Source organism: Oncorhynchus nerka, linkage group LG14 (genome assembly GCF_034236695.1).
Source record: "Oncorhynchus nerka isolate Pitt River linkage group LG14, Oner_Uvic_2.0, whole genome shotgun sequence".
Taxonomy (NCBI): domain Eukaryota; kingdom Metazoa; phylum Chordata; class Actinopteri; order Salmoniformes; family Salmonidae; genus Oncorhynchus; species Oncorhynchus nerka.
Genome location: NC_088409.1, coordinates 74,132,151 through 74,154,571, shown reverse-complemented (window position 1 = coordinate 74,154,571; position 22,421 = coordinate 74,132,151). Strand labels below are relative to the sequence as shown.

Genomic DNA, 22,421 nt, shown 5'->3' with positions numbered 1-22,421 from the left:
CAATCCAGGGTTTATATACATCATTGACCCAAGACCCCAGTCCAAATAAACCACCACTGCACTGTGAGGGAAGGAACATAAACAGCAGCCAGCATGTAAGGTCTTGTCCAAGTAGACTAGCTCCTGAGTGGCACAGTGGTCTAAGGCACTGCATCTCAGTGCTGGAGGCATTACAACAGACCCTGGTTCAATTCCAGGGTGTATCACAACTGGCTGTGATTGAGAGTCCCATAGGGCGGTGCACAAATGGCCCAACTTTGTTCGGGTTAGGGTTTGGCCCGGGGTAGGCCGTCATTGTAAATAAGAATTTGTTCTTAGCCGACTTGCCTAGTTAATTAAAGATAAACATAATACACAGTGTCTCAGAGCTGGATTCTGTCATTCAACAACCGCAATTTGTTTTGTGGTATATGTGGCTCACAACCTGTAATGGGCTACATTCAAGGATATGTGACATGGATTTGTCTCATGGATTTGTCTGTGTAAACACGCTACACAACAGTGAAGGACTTTCGTCAGTGGTCATCAAGGGGGGTAGTCCCGGAGGGCTACTGTTTTCTCTCTCTATTGCCTCAGGCTCGATACTGCCACCTCCCCATAGTATTGCATCAACTCTGCCCCATACAAACCCCATCTCTCACCAAGGGATTTACGCCATGCAGAGAGAGGGATCAGTTCTCTCTCATCTGTCCTCCATTCAACCCATAGGGAGGGCATCACCCTAAAGAGATTCTAACAATCCATTATGAAACTCCCAACGCTTCTTTCACTATAGAAACACCATGCATGATGAAGAAGCATAATCCAAGGGGGATTTGTTGCTTTTTATGTTCACAGGAGGTTTTCAGCAAAGTGAGTTAATTGCAGGTTATATGCGCTGGTGATTCTCTATGGACTTTTGTCTCATAATGTGGCCAGTAATCTGGCCCGCTGGCACACACCCAAAGACAGTACACATTTAATGTAGTAGAATACATGAGTAGTCTGTCCTCTACCTTGCAGTAAAGGTGAGCACCTAGCCTGATGTATGTAACTGTTTAGTGTATCAGCATTCACTAACAGCATTACCGGTCATGCGTCCTTGGGAAGAATGCCTCCCAAATGAATTAAATGGATTTGTAAAGCCAAAGTCCTCAATTGGATTATTCTAATTATGTAACCCATAACATGCATCATTTGTGTTTTTTAGACTGTGTAGTCATTGGAACTAGTCTGTCCTGTGAAACACACCTTGACCTAGATTCAATCAGATCAAGCATTAACCGACAATAGCCGACACCTGCATAGCTAATGTTTTAGCGGTGTCATGACTCAGGAGGTGTAACTGTGGTGGAGCTGTCAAATCGGTGAGCAGCTGCTCTTGATCATTGTCGCAAAGCCACAACAAGTTACAAGTTCAGAACGAGAAAGTGTAGACTATATAGAAATAATGACGCTCAAATTGAAAATCATTAAACAAAATCATGAGGATTTCTAATCAGCCTAAGTATAATGCCTGTCGTGCTCTAGATGGCACGGTAGAATGAACTTGACAATGGAGACTGAAGTACTGTTACTTTTAGCTTTATATCCGAAGCATGGTTACGATTAACACCGTTCACGCAGGTAAACTTCAAACTGCAAGACAGCTCATTTACATATCTCCTTGACCTTCAACCTCAAGTGATACTGATTGTCTGTTAAATACAAGGGAGTTATGGACTATCATTAAAGATGATGGGGTGGCAGGTAGCCTAGTGGTTAGAGCGTGGGGCCAGTAACTGAAAGGTTGCCAGATCAAATCCCCGAGTTGACAGGGTAATCTGTTGTTCTGCCCCTGAGCAAGGCAGTTTAACCCAATGTTCCTAGGCTGTCATTGTAAAGAATTTGTTCTTAACTGACTTACCTAGTTAAATGAAGGTTAAAAAATATTACACCCCCCTTAGCTAGAGCTTGCAAGTAAACATCACTTTTTAAGAAGAATATAGTATTTTTAATACTGCGTCAAAGGTAGGTGGTGGTCTAGTTTCACTTACAATACCAGGTTTTACCCCTGACTCACTCAAGCACATAGTCCTGTAGCCTCACTGATCATTTAATGCACCTGCCTACTCTGGTGCATTGACTGGTGTGATTCTCTATGAGAGGGTTCTGGTGTTCTGTCATTTGTCATGTTCTGTCTGTGTTCATTTGTGTCTTTGTGTTTCCTCTTCGACCTCCTGGTCTGAATCAGAGTCAGTGATTGTGACTTCTTTGTTAGCCCTATACCTGGCTGTTCTGTCAGGTTTGAGGTGCTTTCTGTTTCAGCGGTAGCGAGCTCCTGCGGGTGTGATGATATCATATGATCACGGTTCATCTCTTATTCTGATTCTCACCACTGTTTCTGGCTGTCATCCTTTTGTACCTCTCCATGCACGCTCTCTCTCCCTCCCGAAACGAAGGAAGTGGTGACGCTGTTTTGTCATAGATTGTCTTCTGCTGCAGCTATCTGCGTTTCAAGCCATGCTGGACATTTCTGGCTGAAGGGCTCCTTTACTTGTAGGTTGGTCGGAGCGTAGGACATGTCCCATGAGTAGCTGAGCAGAAGAGTACTGCAGACCCGTGACAGGTGTGTTTCTCAGGTTCAGTAGAGCTGTGTGAGGGTCAACACCTGTCTGTGCTGTCGACGTGAGCATGTTTTTCACTGACTTAATGGTCCTCTCAGCCATTCCCTTTGACTGGGGAAACCCTGGACTAGAATGAATGATTTTGAAACCCCACTCTTTTGCAAACATGATCCATCTCAGCACTTGAAAAGGGTACATGATCTGCAATCAGTTCAGCTGCAATACCATGTCTAGCAAACACAGCTTTAAACTTTGCTATGACAGTACCCGATGTCTTGTCCGACAGTACCTCAGTTCTAAAAAGTCTTTGGGAATGATAATACCTTTGTTTACCATGAGCAGTACATCTTCAATGTAAAGAGAGTCTCTGATGTGCCAACAGGTTTCCACTTTCAGTGGTGCACTTTTCTTCTTGTGTGGCCATCCATCTCTGTGTAGGTTCCTCAGCAGCTACATCTCACTGTCTGCATCTGTGACTGCTCTCAGCTGTTGCATAACAGCACCCTCCAGTGGCTGATGTGTGGAGACTGCATAAATGACTTTCTCGTCACTGAGGTCACACTTCATGTGTGGCAGTCTGGGGTACATCCCTGGATAGCGTGTCTGCTATTAACATGTCTTTACCTGGGGTGTAGACGATGTGAATGTCATATTTCTGTATTTGAAGGAGCATCCTTTGAAGACAGGCAGGCGCCTTTCCAATAAGCCTGGTGGTTATAGCCTCAAGTGGTTTGTGGTCAGATTGAACTGACCGGGACACTATAGACATACTGGTGAAACCTCTTCAGTGCGAACACGATTGCCAGGAGTTCTTTTTTTATCTGGGCATAATTTTGTTTTGCCCCAGACAGAGCTCTGGATGCAAAGGCTATAGGCTGTTAACTTTGCATCAGAACAGCTCCAACTCCATCTTTGGATGCATCCGCTTGTATTTCAATCTCTTCCTGTGAATTGGAAGAATTTCAGCAGCGCCGTAGTGGAGATAGCTTTTTTCAGTCTCTCCAGTGCTGCTTGTAGTTCTGGGTGCCACTGCCATGCCATGTCCTTCCTGAGGAGCATTCTGAGTGGTGCAGTGAGCGTGGCTTCATCTTGGTTAAACTGGGTTAGGAAACGTGTCATATCCAGTAACCTCTGTAGATATTTTCTGTCTTCTTGTAGGGGAATCTGTGTGATTGCTGTCACCTTGGAGATGTCTGCTTTAACCCTGTCTGCACTGATGATGTACTTCACTTACCATGTAATATATCTTCTCAGCATTTAACTTCACATTCAGACGGATAGCTCTGTCCATCACCTGCTGTAGAATGTGGCCATGCTCTTCTTTGGTGGCTGCTGCAATTATCGTGTCATCTGCAATTACATAGACACCATCAATGTCACCATAACTCTGGAGTTAATCTGCTGAAATGCCTTTTTATGGTAAGCGATTAAACCGGTACCTACCCCATGTGGTATTGAATGTGCAGAGATCAGCTGATTCCTCATTCAGCTTTATTTGCCAATACGCCTCCTTCTCATCTATGATAGTGAAGATCTTCTTGCATTGCACATCCTCTGAGGTGGGAATGGAGAAGTGTTGGTGCTGTATGGCCTTGTTCCACACACCCTAAGAGAGACATTTACATTTTCTGTTAGGAATAGGCTGCTACCCCACGTTGATGGTTTGGTTACTTTGCTGACCACACCCCTCTGCTCTTGAATGTCCAATGTCTCTTGTCAAGCACAGCATATGTGATTTTCCTACATCCATGAACAACAGGAGGGACTTTTGGATCAATGTAAATGTGGTGTTGGCCTGGAAACTCACATAGTCCTTTAAACACAGATGCAAGGTGGAGCATAGCATGCAACTCTTGCAACTTTTCATATATGGTCAAGCTGCACACATGCCTCTCTGCCTAGCAGTGGTGTGTCAGATGCATCTGTAACATAGAACTGTAGATGGGCTTGTTTGTGCCACGTGTGCACTTGCAATGTCATGATGCCCTTTGGTTTGATGCGGGTGCCTCCATAGGCTTCGAGTACAGTCTCAGTCTCTTTCACTTTGAATTGCTTGGACAATTTGTCTGCTATTGCTTGTGCGAACACATTAGCTTCAGCTTCTATGTCTAACTTAAAGTTGACCGCCTGTCCCCCTATACGCAGTTTGTGTGCCAGCCAGCATCTCGTGTGCTTGTGTCACTGCACCTATGAACAACATGTCCACTTCCCTAACCTCTGTTTCAACAAGAGCAACATCTGTCCCTGACCTACACACAGCTGCAAAGTGATTTCTCTTTCCACACCTTTCACACTCAACACTAAATGCAGGGCACCTCTTTGGTTTGTGTGTTTTTCCACAAGTCTTTGGCTGCTGCTGGTTGAGCGAGCGGCCTGTCTTTGTTCTGACTGCGCTCGTGATTGCTTAACATGTGGGCCCTTTTTTTCCATAGCATGCACAAACTGTTCTATGCTATTGCTAGCTGACATAGCCTTAGCCTGAGCTGATGCAACTTATTTTGCATCGGCCCAATGTCTAGTTTAACGGCGATGTGCAAAACCGATGTCAAAGCTACCGTGCATGCCTATATAACGTAGGTACATGACGTAATGACGCCACAAAGAATATAGCGCTACACGTGCAACACAGCATTCCTAACCTAGCCCACAATGTCTGCTGTGTGGATCGAGCAGTCATTTGAAAAAGTAAGAACATTTCAGAGAGACAACTCAAAGGTGAAATCCATTAATGCCAAGATAATGGAATTCATGGCCCTTGACAATCAACCGTTCTCCGTTGTGGATGATGTTGGCTTTCGCTGACTGATCGAGCACCGGTACACACGACCAAGTAGGCGCTATTTTTCAGATGTTGCCCTACCGGAGTTACACAGCATTGTTGAAACTCACATCCATGAGCTACTTGCTATGGGCGTCACTGCTATTAGCTTCACCACAGACAATTGGACCAGCGATATCAGCCCAATGAGCATTACGAGTTTGACAGCACAGTGGGTCAATGAGGACTTCGTACCGAGGAAAGCCATATTTCATGCTCAAGAATGTGCTGGTTCTCATATCGCTGCTGCCATTTCAATGGCATTTGAGAACATGTTTGAAACACTCCTATCTCCATTCGAACAACTGACTTGAGAAATAAGCTCAACTGCATCTGCATCAGACGTGATACCCTGTCAAGAAACGCCTGCTTAACATACAGTGGGGCAAAAAAAGTATTTAGTCAGTCACCAATTGTGCAAGTTTTCCAACTTAAAAAGATGAGAGGCCTGTAAACCATAATTTGCAAATAAATTCATTAAAAATCCTACAATGTGATTTTCTGGATTTTTTTCTCTCATTTTGTCTGTCATAGTTGAAGTGTACCTATGATGACAATTACAGGCCTCTCTCATCTTTTTAAGTGGGAGAACTTTCACAATTGGTGGCCTACTAAATACTTTTTTGCCCCACTGTATACAGTTGAAGTTGGAAGTTTAAATATACCTTAGCGAAAAACATTTCATCTCAGTTTTTCACAATTCCTGACATTTAATCCAAGTAAAATTTCCCTGTCTTAGGTCAGTTAGGATCACCACTTTATTTTAAGAACGTAAAATGTCAGAATAATAGTAGAGAGAATGATTTACTTCAGCTTTTATTTCTTTCATTACATTCCCAGTGGGTCAGAAGTTTACATACACTCAATCAGTATTTGGTAGCATGACCTTTAAATGGTTTAACTTGGGTCAAACGTTTCGGGTAGCAATCCACAAGCTTCCAACAATAAATTGGGTGAATTTTGGCCCATTCCTCCTGACAGAGCTGGTGTAACTGAGTCAGGTTTGTAGGCCTCCTTGCTCGCACATGCTTTTACAGTTCTGTCCACAAATTTTCTACAGGATTGAGGTGAGGGCTTTGTGATGGTCACACCAATACCTTGACTTTGTTGTCCTTAAGCCATTTTGCCACAACTTTGGAAGTATGCTTGGGGTCATTGTCCATTTGGAAGACCCCTTTGCGACCAAGCTTTAAATTCCTGACTGATGTCTTGAGATGTTGCTTCAGCATAATTTTCCTCCCTCATGAAGCCATCAATTTTGTGAAGTGCACCAGTCCCTCCTGCAGCAAAGCACCCCCACAACATAATGCTGCCACCCCCATGCTTCACGGTTGGGATGGTGTTCTTTGGCTTGCAAGCCTCTCCCATTTTCCTCCAAACATAACGATGGTCGTTATGGCCAAACAGTTCTATTTATGTTTCAACAGACCAGAGGACAATTCTCCAAAAAGTACGATCTTTGTCCCCATGTGCAGTTGCAGATGAACGTGGTACCTTCAGGCGTTTGGAAATTGCTCCCAAGGATGAACCAGACTTAACTCATGAGCACCAGCCAGCGTATTAGCCTGATTTTGTTAGCTTAGGAAAATATGTGGTACATTTTTGTTGTATTGTATTTCTTCGCCACAAGAGTGTGGCATTGAGTAATTTCAGGTTAATTTTTATATATTTTGAATACTTAAATGGATGATAGTTTATTCTGATGTTGTAAATATGAGATTACATGTGGAAACTTCGAAATAGTTAAATCCACTATACGATCATAATGACATAGACATTTGGATAGGTTTTTTGTTAGTATTTTAAACAGCAGATTTATGGAGAGTTGCTGTGGGAGTGCTATTTATATCCCGTCGACTACTGACCAGTCATTCGTACTGCGTGTCACATCATTGCAGCTTTGGAAATAAATGAACTATCCATCCATTGCTCCTTCCTGTGTTGACTTACTGACTTGAGGGACGGGAACAGGAAGGTCACACCTGCGTGAACAGTGTTAATCGTTACCATGCTTCAGATATAAAGCTATAAGTAAAAGTACTTCAGTCTCCATTGTCAAGTCAATTATATATATGCCATCTAGAGCACGACATGGTGTCAGAAGTGGCAGAAGATTAAACAAAAAAACGGAGGAAAATGTCCAGTGGTAGTTGAATGAGTGAGAATGCAGACTTCACCAGCAGGCTGCTAAAACTAGTGGCTATTTAGCAGGCTAATGCTAACTTGGGTGAAACAACATACTTTGATATTGTTAGCTATCAAGCTTGGGATTAGCAGCAATGCAGTCGTTTACAACACCATCTCTGTTGTCATTGACTGGAAACCACGCAGAAAATTGGCGGAAATGGTAACAAAGTCAGGGGCTAGGAAAAGAGCAGTTTTGCTACACTGCATCGGCAATGACGCACTGGAGATATACAACACAATGGAGATCACATATGCCACCCGGAAAACAAGAAACTGGGAAAACAAAAAACTGTCCGAGGTGATGAAAGTGTTTGAAAATTACTGCTCACCACGCAGGAAGACTGTGTTCGAGAGACATCAGTTTTGGGCACACAAGTTCAATGAACAGGCAGGTATTGACTGAGAGCACGCAGCTGTGAGTTCAAAGACACAGAGGATAGGGATGTACAGATATAATATTTTGGGCCGATACCGATATCCAATATTTTCCTTGCCTAAAAAAACGATACCGATAACCGATATTTACAATTTTAGCGGCCTTTTAAGCATTATAGTACAGTTAAATAGTTGAAACACACACACACACACTGACCAAAAAGTTATTTTGTTGGCATTTACGTATGTCCCCATTACCAGTAAAACATAATCAAAACCTATATCTTTCACTTACTTGCTGTGCTGTTTCATTGTTCATTTGTTCCGTCTCAACCAGGATTTCATGATGCATGTCAAGCAGTGAAGTTTCAGCTCTGTCTGTCCGTGGCCTCTCTTCCTCGGTGTGCACTGTCACTGTGTCCGTTTTCATCTTGTCCAGCTGTGTCTAACATTTCACGTAAACCCTGTTTCTTGTCTGCATCGAAGTAGCGGTCCTTGTACCTAGCATCGAGCATGGTGGCGACACAGTAATGGCTCAGAGAGAAAAAGCCTCCGAATCGCTTGTTCACAGCCTCTAGTAGAGTAGTTTTCCAATTTACCCAACGGTCTGTGTTGGCATTTACAGTGGGGCAAAAAAGTATTTAGTCAGCCACCAATTGTGCAAGTTCTCCCACTTAAAAAGATGAGAGAGGCCTGTAATTTTCATCATAGGTACACTTCAACTATGACAGACAAAATGAAAAAAAAAAAATCCAGAAAATCACATTGTAGGATTTTTAATGAATTTTTTTGCAAATTATGGTGGAAAATAAGTATTTGGTTACCTACAAACAAGCAAGATTTCTGGCTCTCACAGACCTGTAACTTCTTCTTTAAGAGGCTCCTCTGTCCTCAACTCGCTACCTGTATTAATGGCACATGTTTGAACTTGTTATCAGTTTAAAATACACCTGTCCACAACCTCAAACAGTCACACTCCAAACTCCACTATGGCCAAGACCAAAGAGCTGTCAAAGGACACCAGAAACAAAATTGTAGACCTGCACCAGGCTGGGAAGACTGAATCTGCAATAGGTAAGCAGCTTGGTTTGAAGAAATCAACTGTGGGAGCAATTATTAGGAAATGGAAGACATTCAAGACCACTGCTAATCTCCCTTGATCTGGGGCTCCACGCAATATCTCACCCCGTGGGGTCAAAATGATCACAAGAACGGTGAGAAAAAATCCCAGAACCACACGGGGGGACCTAGTGAATGACCTGCAGAGAGCTGGGACCAAAGTAACAAAGCCTACCATCAGTAACACACTACGCCGCCAGGGACTCAAATCCTGCAGTGCCAGACGTGTCCCCCTGCTTAAGCCAGTACATGTCCAGGCCCGTCTGAAGTTTGCTAGAGAGCATTTGGATGATCCAGAAGAAGATTGGGAGAATGTCATATGGTCAGATGAAACCAAAATATAACTTTTTGGTAAAAACTCAACTAGTCGTGTTTGGAGGACAAAGAATGCTGAGTTGCATCCAAAGAACACCATACCTACTGTGAAGCATGGGGGTGGAAACATCATGCTTTGGGGTTGTTTTTCTGCAAAGGGACCAGGACGATTGATCCGTGTAAAGGAAAGAGTGAATGGGGCCATGTATCGTGAGATTTTGAGTGAAAACCTCCTTCCATCAGCAAGGGCATTGAAGATGAAACGTGGCTGGGTCTTTCAGCATGACAATGATCCCAAACACACCGCCCGGGCAACGAAGGAGTGGCTTCGTAAGAAGCATTTCAAGGTCCTGGAGTGGCCTAGCCAGTCTCCTGATCTCAAAGTATTGTGTCTGTCAGCGTAGTGTCCAGAGCGCTACCAGGAGATTGGCCAGTACATCAGGAGACGTGGAGGAGGCCGTAGGATGGCAACAACCCAGCAGCAGGACCGCTACCTCTGCCTTTGTGCAAGGAGGAGCAGGAGGAGCAATGCCAGAGCCCTGCAAAATTACCTCCACCAGGCCACAAATGTGCATGTGCCTGTTCAAACGATCAGAAACAGACTCCATGAGGGTGGTATGAGGGCCCGACGTCCACAGGTGGGGGTTGTGCTTACAGCCCAACACTGTGCAGGACGTTTGGCATTTGCCAGAGAACACCAAGATTGGCAAATTCACCACTGGCGCCCTGTGCTCTTCACAGATGAAAGCAGGTTCACACTGAGCACATGTGACAGACATGACAGTCTGGAGACGCCGTGAAGAACGTTCTGCTGCCTGCAACATCCTCCAGCATGACCGGTTTGGCGGTGGGTCATTCATGGTGTGGGGTGGCATTTCTTTGGGGGCCGTACAGCCCTCCATGTGCTCGCCAGAGGTAGCTTGACTGCCATTAGGTACCGAGATGAGATCCTCAGACCCCTTGTGAGACCATATGCTGGTGCGGTTGGCCCTGGGTTCCTCCTAATGCAAGACAATGCTAGACCTCATGTGGCTGGAGTGTGTCAGCAGTTCCTGCAAGAGGAAGGCATTGATGCTATGGACTGGCCCGCCTGTTCCCCAGACCTGAATCCAATTGAGCACATCTGGGACATCATGTCTCGCTCCATCCACCAACGCCACGTTGCACCACAGACTGTCCAAGAGTTGGCGGATGCTTTAGTCCAGGTCTGGGAGGAGATCCCTCAGGAGACCATCGGCCACCTCATCAGGAGCATGCCCAGACGTTGTAGGGAGGTCATACAGGCACGTGGAGGCCACACACACTACTGAGCCTCATTTTGACTTGTTTTAAGGACATTATATCAAAGTTGGATCAGCCTGTAGTGTGGTTTTCCACTTTAATTTTGAGTGTGACCCCAAATCCAGACCTCCATAGGTTGATACATTTGATTTCCATTGATAATTTTTGGGTGATTTTGTTGTCAGCACATTCAAAAAAGTATGTAAAGAAAAAAGTATTTAATAAGAATATTTCATTCATTCAGATCTAGGATGTGTTATTTTAGTGTTCCCTTTATTTTTTTGAGCAGTGTATATATAGAAACTTCCTTTTTTCAGGAGCCTGTCTTTCAAAGATAATTTGTAAAAATCCAAATAACTTCACAGATCTTCATTGTAAAGGGTTTAAACACTGTTTCCCATGCATGTTCAATGAACCATGAATAATTAATGAACATGCACCCGTGGAACGGTCATAAAAACACTAACAGCTTACAGACAGAGGCAATTAAGGTCATAGTTATGAAAATGTAGGACTCAAAAGAGGCCTTTCTACTGACTCTGAAAAACACCAAAGGAAAGATGCCCAGGGTCCCTGCTCATCTGTGTGAACCTGCCTTAGGCATGCTGCAAGGAGGCATAAGGACTGCAGATGTGGCCAGGGCAATAAATTGCAATGTCTGTACTGTGAGACGTCTAAGACAGCGCTAGAGGGAGACTGGACGGACAATTGATCATCCTCGCAGTGGCAGACTACGTGTAACAACACCTGCACAGGATCGGTACATCCGAACATCACATCTGCGGGACAGGTACAGGATGGCAACAACAACTGCCTGAGTTACACCAGGAACGCACAATCCCTCCATCAGTGCTCAGACTGTCCACAATAGGCTGAGAACGGCTGGACTGAGGGCTTGTAGGCCTGTTGTAAGTCAGGTCTTCACCAGACATCACCGTCAACAACGTCGCCTATGGGCACAACCCCACCGTCGCCGGACCAGAAAGAACTGGCAAAGAGTGCCCTTCACTGACGAGTTTCGTTTTTTTCTCACCAGGGGTGATGGCTGGATTTGCGTTAATCGTCTAAGGAATGAGCGTTACACCGAGGCCTGTACTCTGGAGCGGGATCGATTTGCAGGTGGAGGGTCCGTCATGGTCTGGGGCAGTGTGTCACAGCATCATCGGTATGAGCTTGTTGTCATTGCAGGCCATCTCAAAGCTGTGTGTTACAGGGAAGACTTCCTCCTCCCTCATGTGGTCCCCTTCCTGCAGGCTCATCCTGACACGACCCTCCAGCATGACAATGCCACCAGCCATACTGCTCATTCTGTGCGTGATTTGCTGCATTACAGGAATGTCAGTGTTCTGCCATGGCCAGCGAAGAGCCCGGATCTCAATCCCATTGAACACGTCTGGGACCTGTTGGATCGGAGGGTGAGGACTAGGGCCATTCCCCCCAGAAATGTCTGGGAACTTGCAGGTGCCTTGGTGGAAAAGTGGGAAAACATCTCACTGCAAGAACTGGCAAATCTGGTGCAGTCCATGAGGAGGAGATACACTGCAGTACTTAATGTAGCTGGTGGCCACACCATATACTGACTGTTACTTTTGATTTTGACCTCCTCTTTGTTCAGGGACACATTATTCCATTTCTGTTAGTCACATGTCTGTGGAACTTGTTCAGTTTACGTCTCAGTTGTTTGCTGAAAATAAACGCAGTTGACAGTGAGAGGACGTTTCTTTTTTTGTTGAGTTTATATATTAGTATTGTCATAACGTTGGCCTGGGGGTAGGTTTATGACCGTCAAATACCTCTCCCCCCTTTTTCCTCTCTCTACCCTACTGATGTGACATTTGAAAATCCTTTGGTTAACAGAGATTCTGGGAACATCAGAAGGTTGGGAGGAAATGAACTATATTCTGGTAATCTGACCAATTGAACATATGTGGTGGTACTTAATGAATATGATGTCAGTTCAGTTGTCATCTGAGATATTATCATCAATAATAGGATGACATAAACTCTACAGTGGAAAGTCTGCACATAGTAGTTATCGGATTCACATGGAATTGTTGTTCAATTTAAATGTTGGAATATAAAATTATTGGTGAAGAGATTAAATGTAATTTTAGCTTCCAAATGAGAGATTTGGGTTATTCATAAGGTTAGGGCTCTGCTCAATCAGTGGCCCGCCCCTGTGAAGAGACACGGGTTATAAAACGTTTCAAACACACCCTTCTCGCTCTACTGTATAAAGCCTTGACGAAAATGTAATCTGCTGTTCCGAGGATGTGAGGACGACGGTCCATATGTTAAAAGGACTAACATGTCAACTACAGAACTAAGCCAACCTCAGCGTGAGCTTTGGTTGCGAATGGTATGAACATTGAACTCTCTTCACTACAGAAGTGATACCTCCTAGCCGTTGAGTTAGCAACAGCAGCTACAAACGTGGGCTAGGAAAGAACAGACAGAGTATCCCGTCTACCACGCAACGACGTTACTACAACGTATCCAATTTACCACCAGAGACATTCTTCAAAGACAAAGGACTCGGTTGGGCAACACGGCCTTCCATCTCCCACCAACCTACCGAAGCGCAGCTCAGAGTAAATATGTATTGCATTTTCCTTTTCCAAATGGGCTGTAATTTAGAATGCATAAGATACTGTATTTACGATAGAGACATCGCTTCTCCCTTTGTTCCTCAGTCTTCCCACGCTTTCACTCAAACCCAGCCCCTTTTCTTTGTGTAACCACCTGTCATATCTGTTCCCTCCGCTAGGGACGTTTTCCTTCATGATATAATTTGTAATCAAGGTATGATTCATTCTGTGTATATGTCATTCTGTGTGATTAGTTAGGTATTTAGTAAATAAATAATTAAACCCAATTTTGTATTGCTGATTCAACTTGTTAGCCACGGTTCGTGAAGATTACCAAAAATGTACAACTTTCAGATGAGACTGAAATAAGGTGACGATTAATATTGACTGCTATTGATGTAAAATATTACTAGGTCTTTAGGGGGGAGCATTGGGCTATGCAATGAAAAGTTGACAGGCAAGTCTTCTTTTTTTTAACCGGAAGGCTAGCCAACTAGTCAACTATCTAGTAAACACTTCAGATACGAAGTTGATGTCTCTTTTTTGAACAAAATTAAACAGATATATATCTTGTAATTGAACAAAATAGTAAGGTGACCAGTAACTGGGGACCGTATGCAGATAATACGGGACATATTTTTTTTGCTAAACTGTTTGTCAAAAAGATGACAGTAGTAATACTTCCACTGAAATGTCAAACATGCTAAGTGCTAACTTGTTAGCTAATATTTTTACAACACCAATAATCACAAAATATTGATGCCTTGATCACAAGATAACACTGTTGAAGGTAATATATTTCTTAAACGCTGTTGAATATGCCGATAATACAGGGTGCAAGGCTACTAACTTCAAAGAGGGCACTTTAGCTAGTAGCATGAAACCCACATGGAAAACTGAGATTCGGCAAATAACATATAAAGAGTGGCTTATTTGACGCCAAACCAAGAACAATAGTTACTAATAACATAATTGCTAATGTACGATGCAAAAGGTGGATTTTATACATGTATATCCTGGGACCACTACATTTTCAACTCACCCACAGCAATTCTACATAAATCCTGTGGATTACCCAGAATCCCATACTTATATCACTGATTGTATTAGACAATGTAAACACACTAATCTACCAGGAGGTGGCATAATACCCATTTTATGCAATACCCATTTGAACAACTTAATTATACTGTTACATAGGCACACTTCAAACTGCAAGACAGCTCATTTACATATCCCCTTGACCTTCAACCTCGAGTGATACTGATTGGCTGTTAAACACAAGGGAGTTATCAGGGACTATCATTAAAAGTGTAGAGCTCCATATATTACAATAAAAATAAAAAAAACTTTATTTAACTAGGCATGCCAGTTAAAGAACACATTCTTATTTACAAAGATGATCTAGGAACAGTGGGCTAAATGCCTTGTTCAGGGGCAGAAGGACATATTTTTACCTTGTCAGCTCAGGGATTTGATCGAGCAACCTTTCGGTTACTGGACCAACTCTCCAACCACTCGGCTACCTGCCACCCGAAAGCAGTCCTCCCTCCTGGTCGGGGAATTGAACCCGTCTCCCTCGTGACAAGCAGGGATACTCACCACTATGCTAATGAGGAGCAGGTGGTACAATGCCAGGAGTCACTGGTATATTTGACAGCGCATAGTTCTACCTCCGATACAACCAAAACAACTGCTATGCGGATGTCGGTTCAAGCGGATGTGATTGAATAGAGCCCCTGGTTTTCAAGCTGTCATCAAGTTTTCTTTGGATGATTTGATATGTTACTATGGAGCTATATATCAAATCAGTTTATTGGTCGAGTACACAGATTTGATATGTTACTATGGAGCTATATATCAAATCAGTTTATTGGTCGAGTACACAGATTTGATATGTTACTATGGAGCTATATATCAAATCAGTTTATTGGTCGAGTACACAGATTTGATATGTTACTATGGAGCTATATATCAAATCAGTTTATTGGTCGAGTACACAGATTTGATATGTTACTATGGAGCTATATATCAAATCAGTTTATTGGTCGAGTACACAGATTTGCAGGTGCAGCAAAATGCTTATGTTTCTGCATTGTTGCTAGAACCAAGCTTTTCGCTGCACCTACAATAACATCTGCAAATCTGTGTACACGACCAATAAACTTTGATTTGATATATAGCTCCATAGTAAAACTTTGCACTTGTGCTAGTATCAGGCAAGTTGGCTATGTAACTGTTGGGATTTCCTAAATGACTGGGGCTTTTCCTAGAGGGAGGTGGCACATTGTGTAAGTGTAAATGTCACAATGTCTGACATCATTGGGAAGAGATTATCAATTACAATGTCATGAGTCTGTTTATTTGTCTACACTCTTAGAAAATAAATGGTGCTATCTAGAACCTAAAAGGGTTCTTCAGCTGTCGCCATAGGAGAATCTGTTGAAGAACCCTTTCCACAGAGGGTTCTAAATTAAACCTAAATGGTTCTACCATGAACCAAAACACTTAAAAATGTATAGGGACTGCCAAAGAAACATTTTGGAACCCTTTATTATAAGAGTGTATAAATAAACCTATTACACTTCTGCTCCTACCCCACTGCTCTCAGTGAGCGCTTTGCCATCTGCTGCCCAGCAACCGGCGGGTAGTTCCTACTCAGGTACATCTTCACCTGCTTAACTGCTATTCTCCTTATAGAGCCTTTTGATGTGGTCCTGTTATATAAGGTAATATCTTCAGACACAATATAGCAGAAATTATTACAGTTACATGGAATGTGTTTGTTATGTCTGCTCTTCCTCTTCAGAGCCCTGTGTGCTGCATCAAGAGGTGAGTTCAGGCTTCTGGCAGACCGCCCTCTACCTGTCCACGGAGGTCCACCAACACCAGCACACCTCTACCCTCTTCCAACATCAACCCCCTGGTATACTACCCACACCTGTTCCCCCAATGCTGGCGACACCAGACAGAAATGTATGGAGAAGTACTACTGTTTTATCACTGTTTTATATCAACTATATCAATGATGCCTGTTTAAGCCAAGATACAAATTTAATGAACACATTTGTTTTTTACTCTATAGCTGCCCCATCCCCATGTGATGCTGAGGTTGGCCCCTATGGCAGCCACCGTTGTCCCCCTCCTAGGACCCTTCGGCTCCCTCCATGGGGCCTTCCAGCCAAAGACATACCCTCCCCAGGTACCAGGGGAAAAGGGAGTGATGGGACTAGGAAGTTGGGGCTGAGGAAAAATACATAGTATTTATGTATCATCACGTTATGGTATAATCAGTGGTGGTTGGTGCTATTTAAGATGAGGGATGACACTTTGTTTTACCAGCATGGCCTTATTTATATTACAGCATATTGGATGACTGTCATTCATATTCCATTCACCTGGCTCAATGTAACGTCGATAGGTTTAGGCAACTACATGATGATCGAATTTGCCCTATACCCATCATGAGGTTGCTACAACCTAGCCTAAAAAATGAAAGTTTACAGCCAGGTTTGGGTAGGTTACTTTCTAATTTGAATCCATTATAGTTACCTGTCCAAAATTGTAATCAGTAACATAAACTTTGGATTATCCAAACTCCGTAACGTAATCTGATTACATTCAGTTCCTTTGAAATGACTTTCCCCTAGAAGAAGAAGAAGACAAAAATGTATGTTACCAATTGAACCATATCTATTGCAGGATAAATGAATGTTAAATTTTACATAGCTGGTTATATATGGATGTTAAATGTTCTTTATGGGTTGGTTATGTAGGCTTCTTCTTACCCATCGCTTTCTACTACGTATAATAATATGATTACAGGAGAAACAGGAGACAAAGATCTGTGAGACAGGTTAAATCCCAGACACATGAAAAGTGGGATGTACACAGAGCGTGTGGGGCAGCAGAAGACGAACAGCAGAGGGGCTAAGGATTTTTTAGATGGGGAAAAGGACGATGAAACGGGAGAAAGTTTACGGGACTCCACCCGGAGGGGCAGGTCCTGAGTGGAAAGCCATACCCTCTGCTTCCAGGTACGGCCATAGCGGCGGACGAACATCTGGCAGAGGGTATGCTGACTTTTTGCTCAGGGAAGATATCCCAAGGAATACTCGAAGGGCTAGAGACCAGTGGCCGAGCAGGGAAAGGTGAAATGGGTGAATAACAGGGCCTGACGAGCCTGCCTAGAGTTGGGGCGCTTGGCGGTGCAGAGATATTCCAGGTTCTTATGGTCAGTTCACACAAAGAGTGGGTGTTCCACCTCCTCCAACCAGTGCCTTCACTCCTCCAATGCCATCTTTGATGGCGAGGAGTTCTCAATTTCCCACATCATAGTTCCTCTCAGCAGGGGTAAGACGATGGGAGAGAAAAGCTCAGGAGTGAAGCTTTTTGTCCTGGGCAGAATGCTGGGACAGGGCAGCCCCCACTCTGACAACCGAGGCTCCACCACAAACTGACGGGACGGGTCGGATGGATTAAGATGGGGGCTGTAGTGAATCGATATTTGAGATCAGAGAACACCTGGTCAGCTGCTGGAGACCACATGAATGGAACCCTGTTAGAGGTGAGTGCTGACAGGGGGAAGCCAGGGTGCTGTAACCCCGGATGAAGCAGCGGTAGAAGCTAGCAAAGTTGACCAGGGCCTGGAACACAGCGGGAGCATTAGTCAGTCCAAATGGCATAACCAAGTACTCATGGTGCCCGCTAGCCGAGTTAAAGGCTGTCTTCCACTCGTCTCCTTCCCGTGTCCGAAGCAGATTGTAGGCGTTCCGAAGGTCCAACTTTGAGAAGATGAAGGAAAAAAAGCCCCCGATGTGGTGTAGTGCCCAGGAGACGGTCAATGGCACAGTCGTAGGGTCGATGCGGAGGGAGAGATGCCAGGGGGCTGATGTTGGAAGAGGGTAGAGGTGTGCTGGTGTAATAAACTGTAATAATTTCTGCTATATTGTGTCTGAAGATATTACCTTATATAACAGGACCACATCAAAAGGCTCTATAAGGAGAATAGCAGTTAAGCAGGTGAAGATGTACCTGAGTAGGAACTACCCGCCGGTGGCAAAGCGCTCACTGAGAGCAGTGGGGTAGGAGCAGAAGTGTAATAGGTTTATTTATACACTCTTATAAAAAAAAGGTTCCAAACGGTTTCTTTGGCAGTCCCTATACATTTTTAAGTGTTTTGGTTCATGGTAGAACCATTTAGGTTTCATTTAGAACCCTCTGTGGAAAGGGTTCTTCAACAGATTCTCCTATGGCGACAGCTGAAGAACCCTTTTAGGTTCTAGATAGCACCATTTATTTTCTAAGAGTGTAGACAAATAAACAGACTCATGACATTGTAATTGATAATCTCTTCCCAATGATGTCAGACATTGTGACATTTACACTTACACAATGTGCCACCTCCCTCTAGGAAAAGCCCCAGTCATTTAGGAAATCCCAACAGTTACGTAGCCAACTTGCCTGATACTAGCACAAGTGCAATGTTTTACTATGGAGCTATATATCAAATCAAAGTTTATTGGTCGTGTACACAGATTTGCAGATGTTACTGTAGGTGCAGCGAAAAGCTTGTTTCTAGCAACAGGCCTTATTGAAGACCTCGTCAAGGTCTGTGTACTCCGCGGGAATGGCGGGGAGATCTGAGGCTTCTCCCAAGCCTGCAGGAAGACGTCCAGGGTCAGGCTGTGCCGACTTAAGACAATGCACATGGAAAAACGGGATCCAACCCAAGATAGAACCAGTAGACCAGTTGATCAGGGGATCTGCTTCTGGAGCCATGAATACCCAAAAACAACGGGTACATGGGGAGATTCTATGAGCAGGAACTGCATACACTCACTGTGATTTCCTGATACTCGTAGGTTGATAGGAACTGTATTGCGGGTGACTCGACCAATAGAGCGCCCATCCAGCACTCTGACGTCCATGGGAATGGAGAAGGGCTGAGTGGAGATAACGAGCTCCGACACCAAGGTAGCATTGATAAAGCTCTCCTAGTAGCTTGGGCTTTGGAGGAGGTGAGTCGACCGCCCTTGGTGATTCTCGTGGGAACTCGGGTGACATTGGCAGTGGGCAAATGTGACCGGGAACAGACCTCTCCCTCCTATGTTCCCATAGCCGCCCAACGATCTGTAAGGTCAAGGCGATGAGGGAGTCAAGGGCCATGGGAAGCTCCTGGGCTGCAAGCTCGTCTTTAACCTCCTACAATAATTAGTGAATGAACGTGTCGAAAAGAGATTCCGGGTTCCAGACACTCTCAGCGGCCAATGTACGAAAATATACCACACTACTGGAGTTGACACAGTTGGTGTAGCTTCAGAGCAGCCGCTCTCCCGGACAGAGAATCAAACACCTTCCTACCCTCTGCCACAAACTCCTCCAGACTGAGGCTAATGGTGGATTGTTGCTCACACACTGCTGTCGCACAGGCGAGAACCCTCCCGGTCTTCAGCGTTATAAGATACTCTATCTTCGAGCAATCTGAGGGAAATGAAGAGGGCTGCAGCTCGAAGATGAGGGAGCACTGGGAGAGAAACGCTCTGCAGTTTCCTGGATCTCCAGCATATCGCTCCAGAGGAGGTAAAGCAGGGTTCTCGTGAAGCTTGGATAGGCTGGGGAGAAGCGCTCTGCAGTTTCCTGGATCTCCAGCATATCGCTCCGGAGGAGGTAAAGCAGGGTTCTCGTGAAGCTTGGATAGGCTGGGGAGAAGCGCTCTGCAGTTTCCTGGATCTCCAGCATATCGCTCCAGAGGAGGTAAAGCAGGGTTCTCGTGAAGCTTGGATAGGCTGGGGAGAAGCGCTCTGCAGTTTCCTGGATCTCCAGCATATCGCTCCGGAGGAGGTAAAGCAGGGTTCTCGTGAAGCTTGGATAGGCTGTGGTGAAGCGCTCTGCAGTTTCCTGGATCTCCAGCATATCGCTCCAGAGGAGGTAAAGCAGGGTTCTCGTGAAGCTTGGATAGGCTGGGGAGAAGCGCTCTGCAGTTTCCTGGATCTCCAGCATATCGCTCCAGAGGAGGTAAAGCAGGGTTCTCATGAAGCTTGGATAGGCTGGGGAGAAGCGCTCTGCAGTTTCCTGGATCTCCAGCATATCGCTCCGGAGGAGGTAAAGCAGGGTTCTCGTGAAGCTTGGATAGGCTGGGGAGAAGCGCTCTGCAGTTTCCTGGATCTCCAGCATATCGCTCTGGAGGAGGTAAAGCAGGGTTCTCGTGAAGCTTGGATAGGCTGGGGAGAAGCGCCGCTGGTAGCGGGGTTACTGAAAGCCTGGGGGTTACCGTAAAGGCTTGCTGCTGAGTAGAATATCTGCGGAATTGATCCAGAAATGCATTGAAAGCGCGGTTGTGGTGTTCTACCAAGTTCTGGGGTCCTTCCATGAGGTTTTGAAGTAACTCCTTGTGTCTTCCAATGGTGGCTCCTTGGGAGGAGACAGCGTTGCGGAGCTGGTCCGAGTCTGCTGCGTCAGTCAGGGCCAGTTCATACTATCAAGGCTCAGGCTAAGACCCAGATGAAGACAAAGGAGGTGGATAGTACGAGTCTCAGAGTTTATTCAAGTACAAGGGGCAGGCAAAAGGTAAGTCAAAGCAGGCAAAGAGTTGTAATCCAAATCTGAGTCAGGCAGGTACAGGATGGTAGGCAATTGGTAGGTTGAGGACAGGCAGAGGTTCGTAACCAGGCCAGAGTCAGAAAGGTACAGGACGGCAGGCAGCTTGGGGTCAGGGCAGGCCGAATGGTATGGCAGCGGGCTCAGAGTCAGGGCAGGCAGAAAAGGTCAGAACCGGGAGGACTAGAAAACAGGGACTAGAGAAAACAGGAGTACGGAAAAACACGCTGGTAGGCTTGATGAGACGAACTGGCAACAGACAAACAGAAAATGTAGGTATAAATAGTCAAGGGATAATGGGGGAAGATGAGAGACACGTGGTGGGGGGTGGAGACAAGCACAAAGACAGGTGAAACAGATCAGGGTGACATGGAGAAATGTAACCACGCTCAGATTAATAGACATCTATGGATGCAAGGACTGACCATCCATGATATCAAAATGATTGTTTTAACCATGTAATGAGGCTATACAGTGTTTGTTTACAAACATTGGAGAAAAACAAGCTCATATTTTGGGTTCTCATGGAGTTTGACAGTTGAACTAAGCTCATGAGGCATTTATATATTCTTCAAGAATCAATGGATATATATATATATATATATATATATATATACACTACCGTTCAAAAGTTTGGGGTCACTTAGAAATGTCCTTGTTTTTGAAAGAAAAGCAAAATGTTCGTCCATTAAAATAACATCAAATTGATCAGAAATACAGTGTAAACATGGTTAATGTTGTAAATGACTATTGTAGCTGGAAACGGCTGATTTTTAATGGAATATTTACATATGACACCAAAGGCCCATTATCAGCAACCATCACTCCTATGTTCCAATGGCACGTTGTGTTAGCTAATCCAAGTTTATAATTTTAAAAAGCTAATTGATCATTAGAAAACCCTTTTGCAATTATGTTAGCACAGCTGAAAACTGTAGTTCTGATTAAAGAAGCAATAAAACTGGCCTTCTTTAGACTAGTTGAGTATCTGGAGCATTAGCATTTGTGGGTTCAATTTCAGGCTCAAAATAGTCAGAAACAAATACCTTTCTTCTGAAACTCGTCAGTCTATTCTTATTCTGAGAAATGAAGGCTATTCCATGCTAGAAATTGCCAAGAAACTGAAGATTTCGTACAACGCTGTGTACTACTCCCTTCACAGAACAGTGCAAACTGGCACTAACCAAAACAAAAAGATGAGTGGGAGGCCTCGGTGCAGAACTGAGCAAGAGGACAAGTACATGTCTAGTTTGAGAAACAGACGCCTCACAAGTCCTCAACTGGCAGCTTCATAAAATAGCATATGCAAAACACCAGTCTCAACGTCAACAGTGAAGAGGAAACTCCGGGATGCTAGCCTTCTAGGCAGAGTTGCAAAGAAAAAGCCATATCTCAGACTGGCCAATAAAAATAAAAGTTTAAGATGGGCAAAAGAACACAGACACTGGACAGAGGAACTCTGCCTAGAAGGCCAGCATCCTGCAGTCGCCTCTTCTATGTTGACAATGAGACTGGTATTGTGTAATATACAGTTGAAGTCGGAAGTTTACATAC

At 44.4% G+C, this 22,421-nt stretch overlaps 1 protein-coding gene across 2 annotated transcripts in view; it reads left to right on the top strand.

Moving 5' to 3' along the window:
• Positions 1-22,421, top strand: part of LOC115141875 (autism susceptibility gene 2 protein-like) — a 34,616-nt gene that overhangs the window by 3,278 nt on the left and 8,917 nt on the right. For both annotated transcript variants that reach the window (XM_029681203.2, XM_029681201.2), the window contains exons 2-3: positions 16,078-16,244; positions 16,354-16,470. In XM_029681203.2, the coding sequence (XP_029537063.2) occupies positions 16,221-16,244; positions 16,354-16,470 (141 nt within the window). In that variant the 5' untranslated portion in view covers positions 16,078-16,220. The remainder of the gene's footprint in view (positions 1-16,077; positions 16,245-16,353; positions 16,471-22,421) is intronic.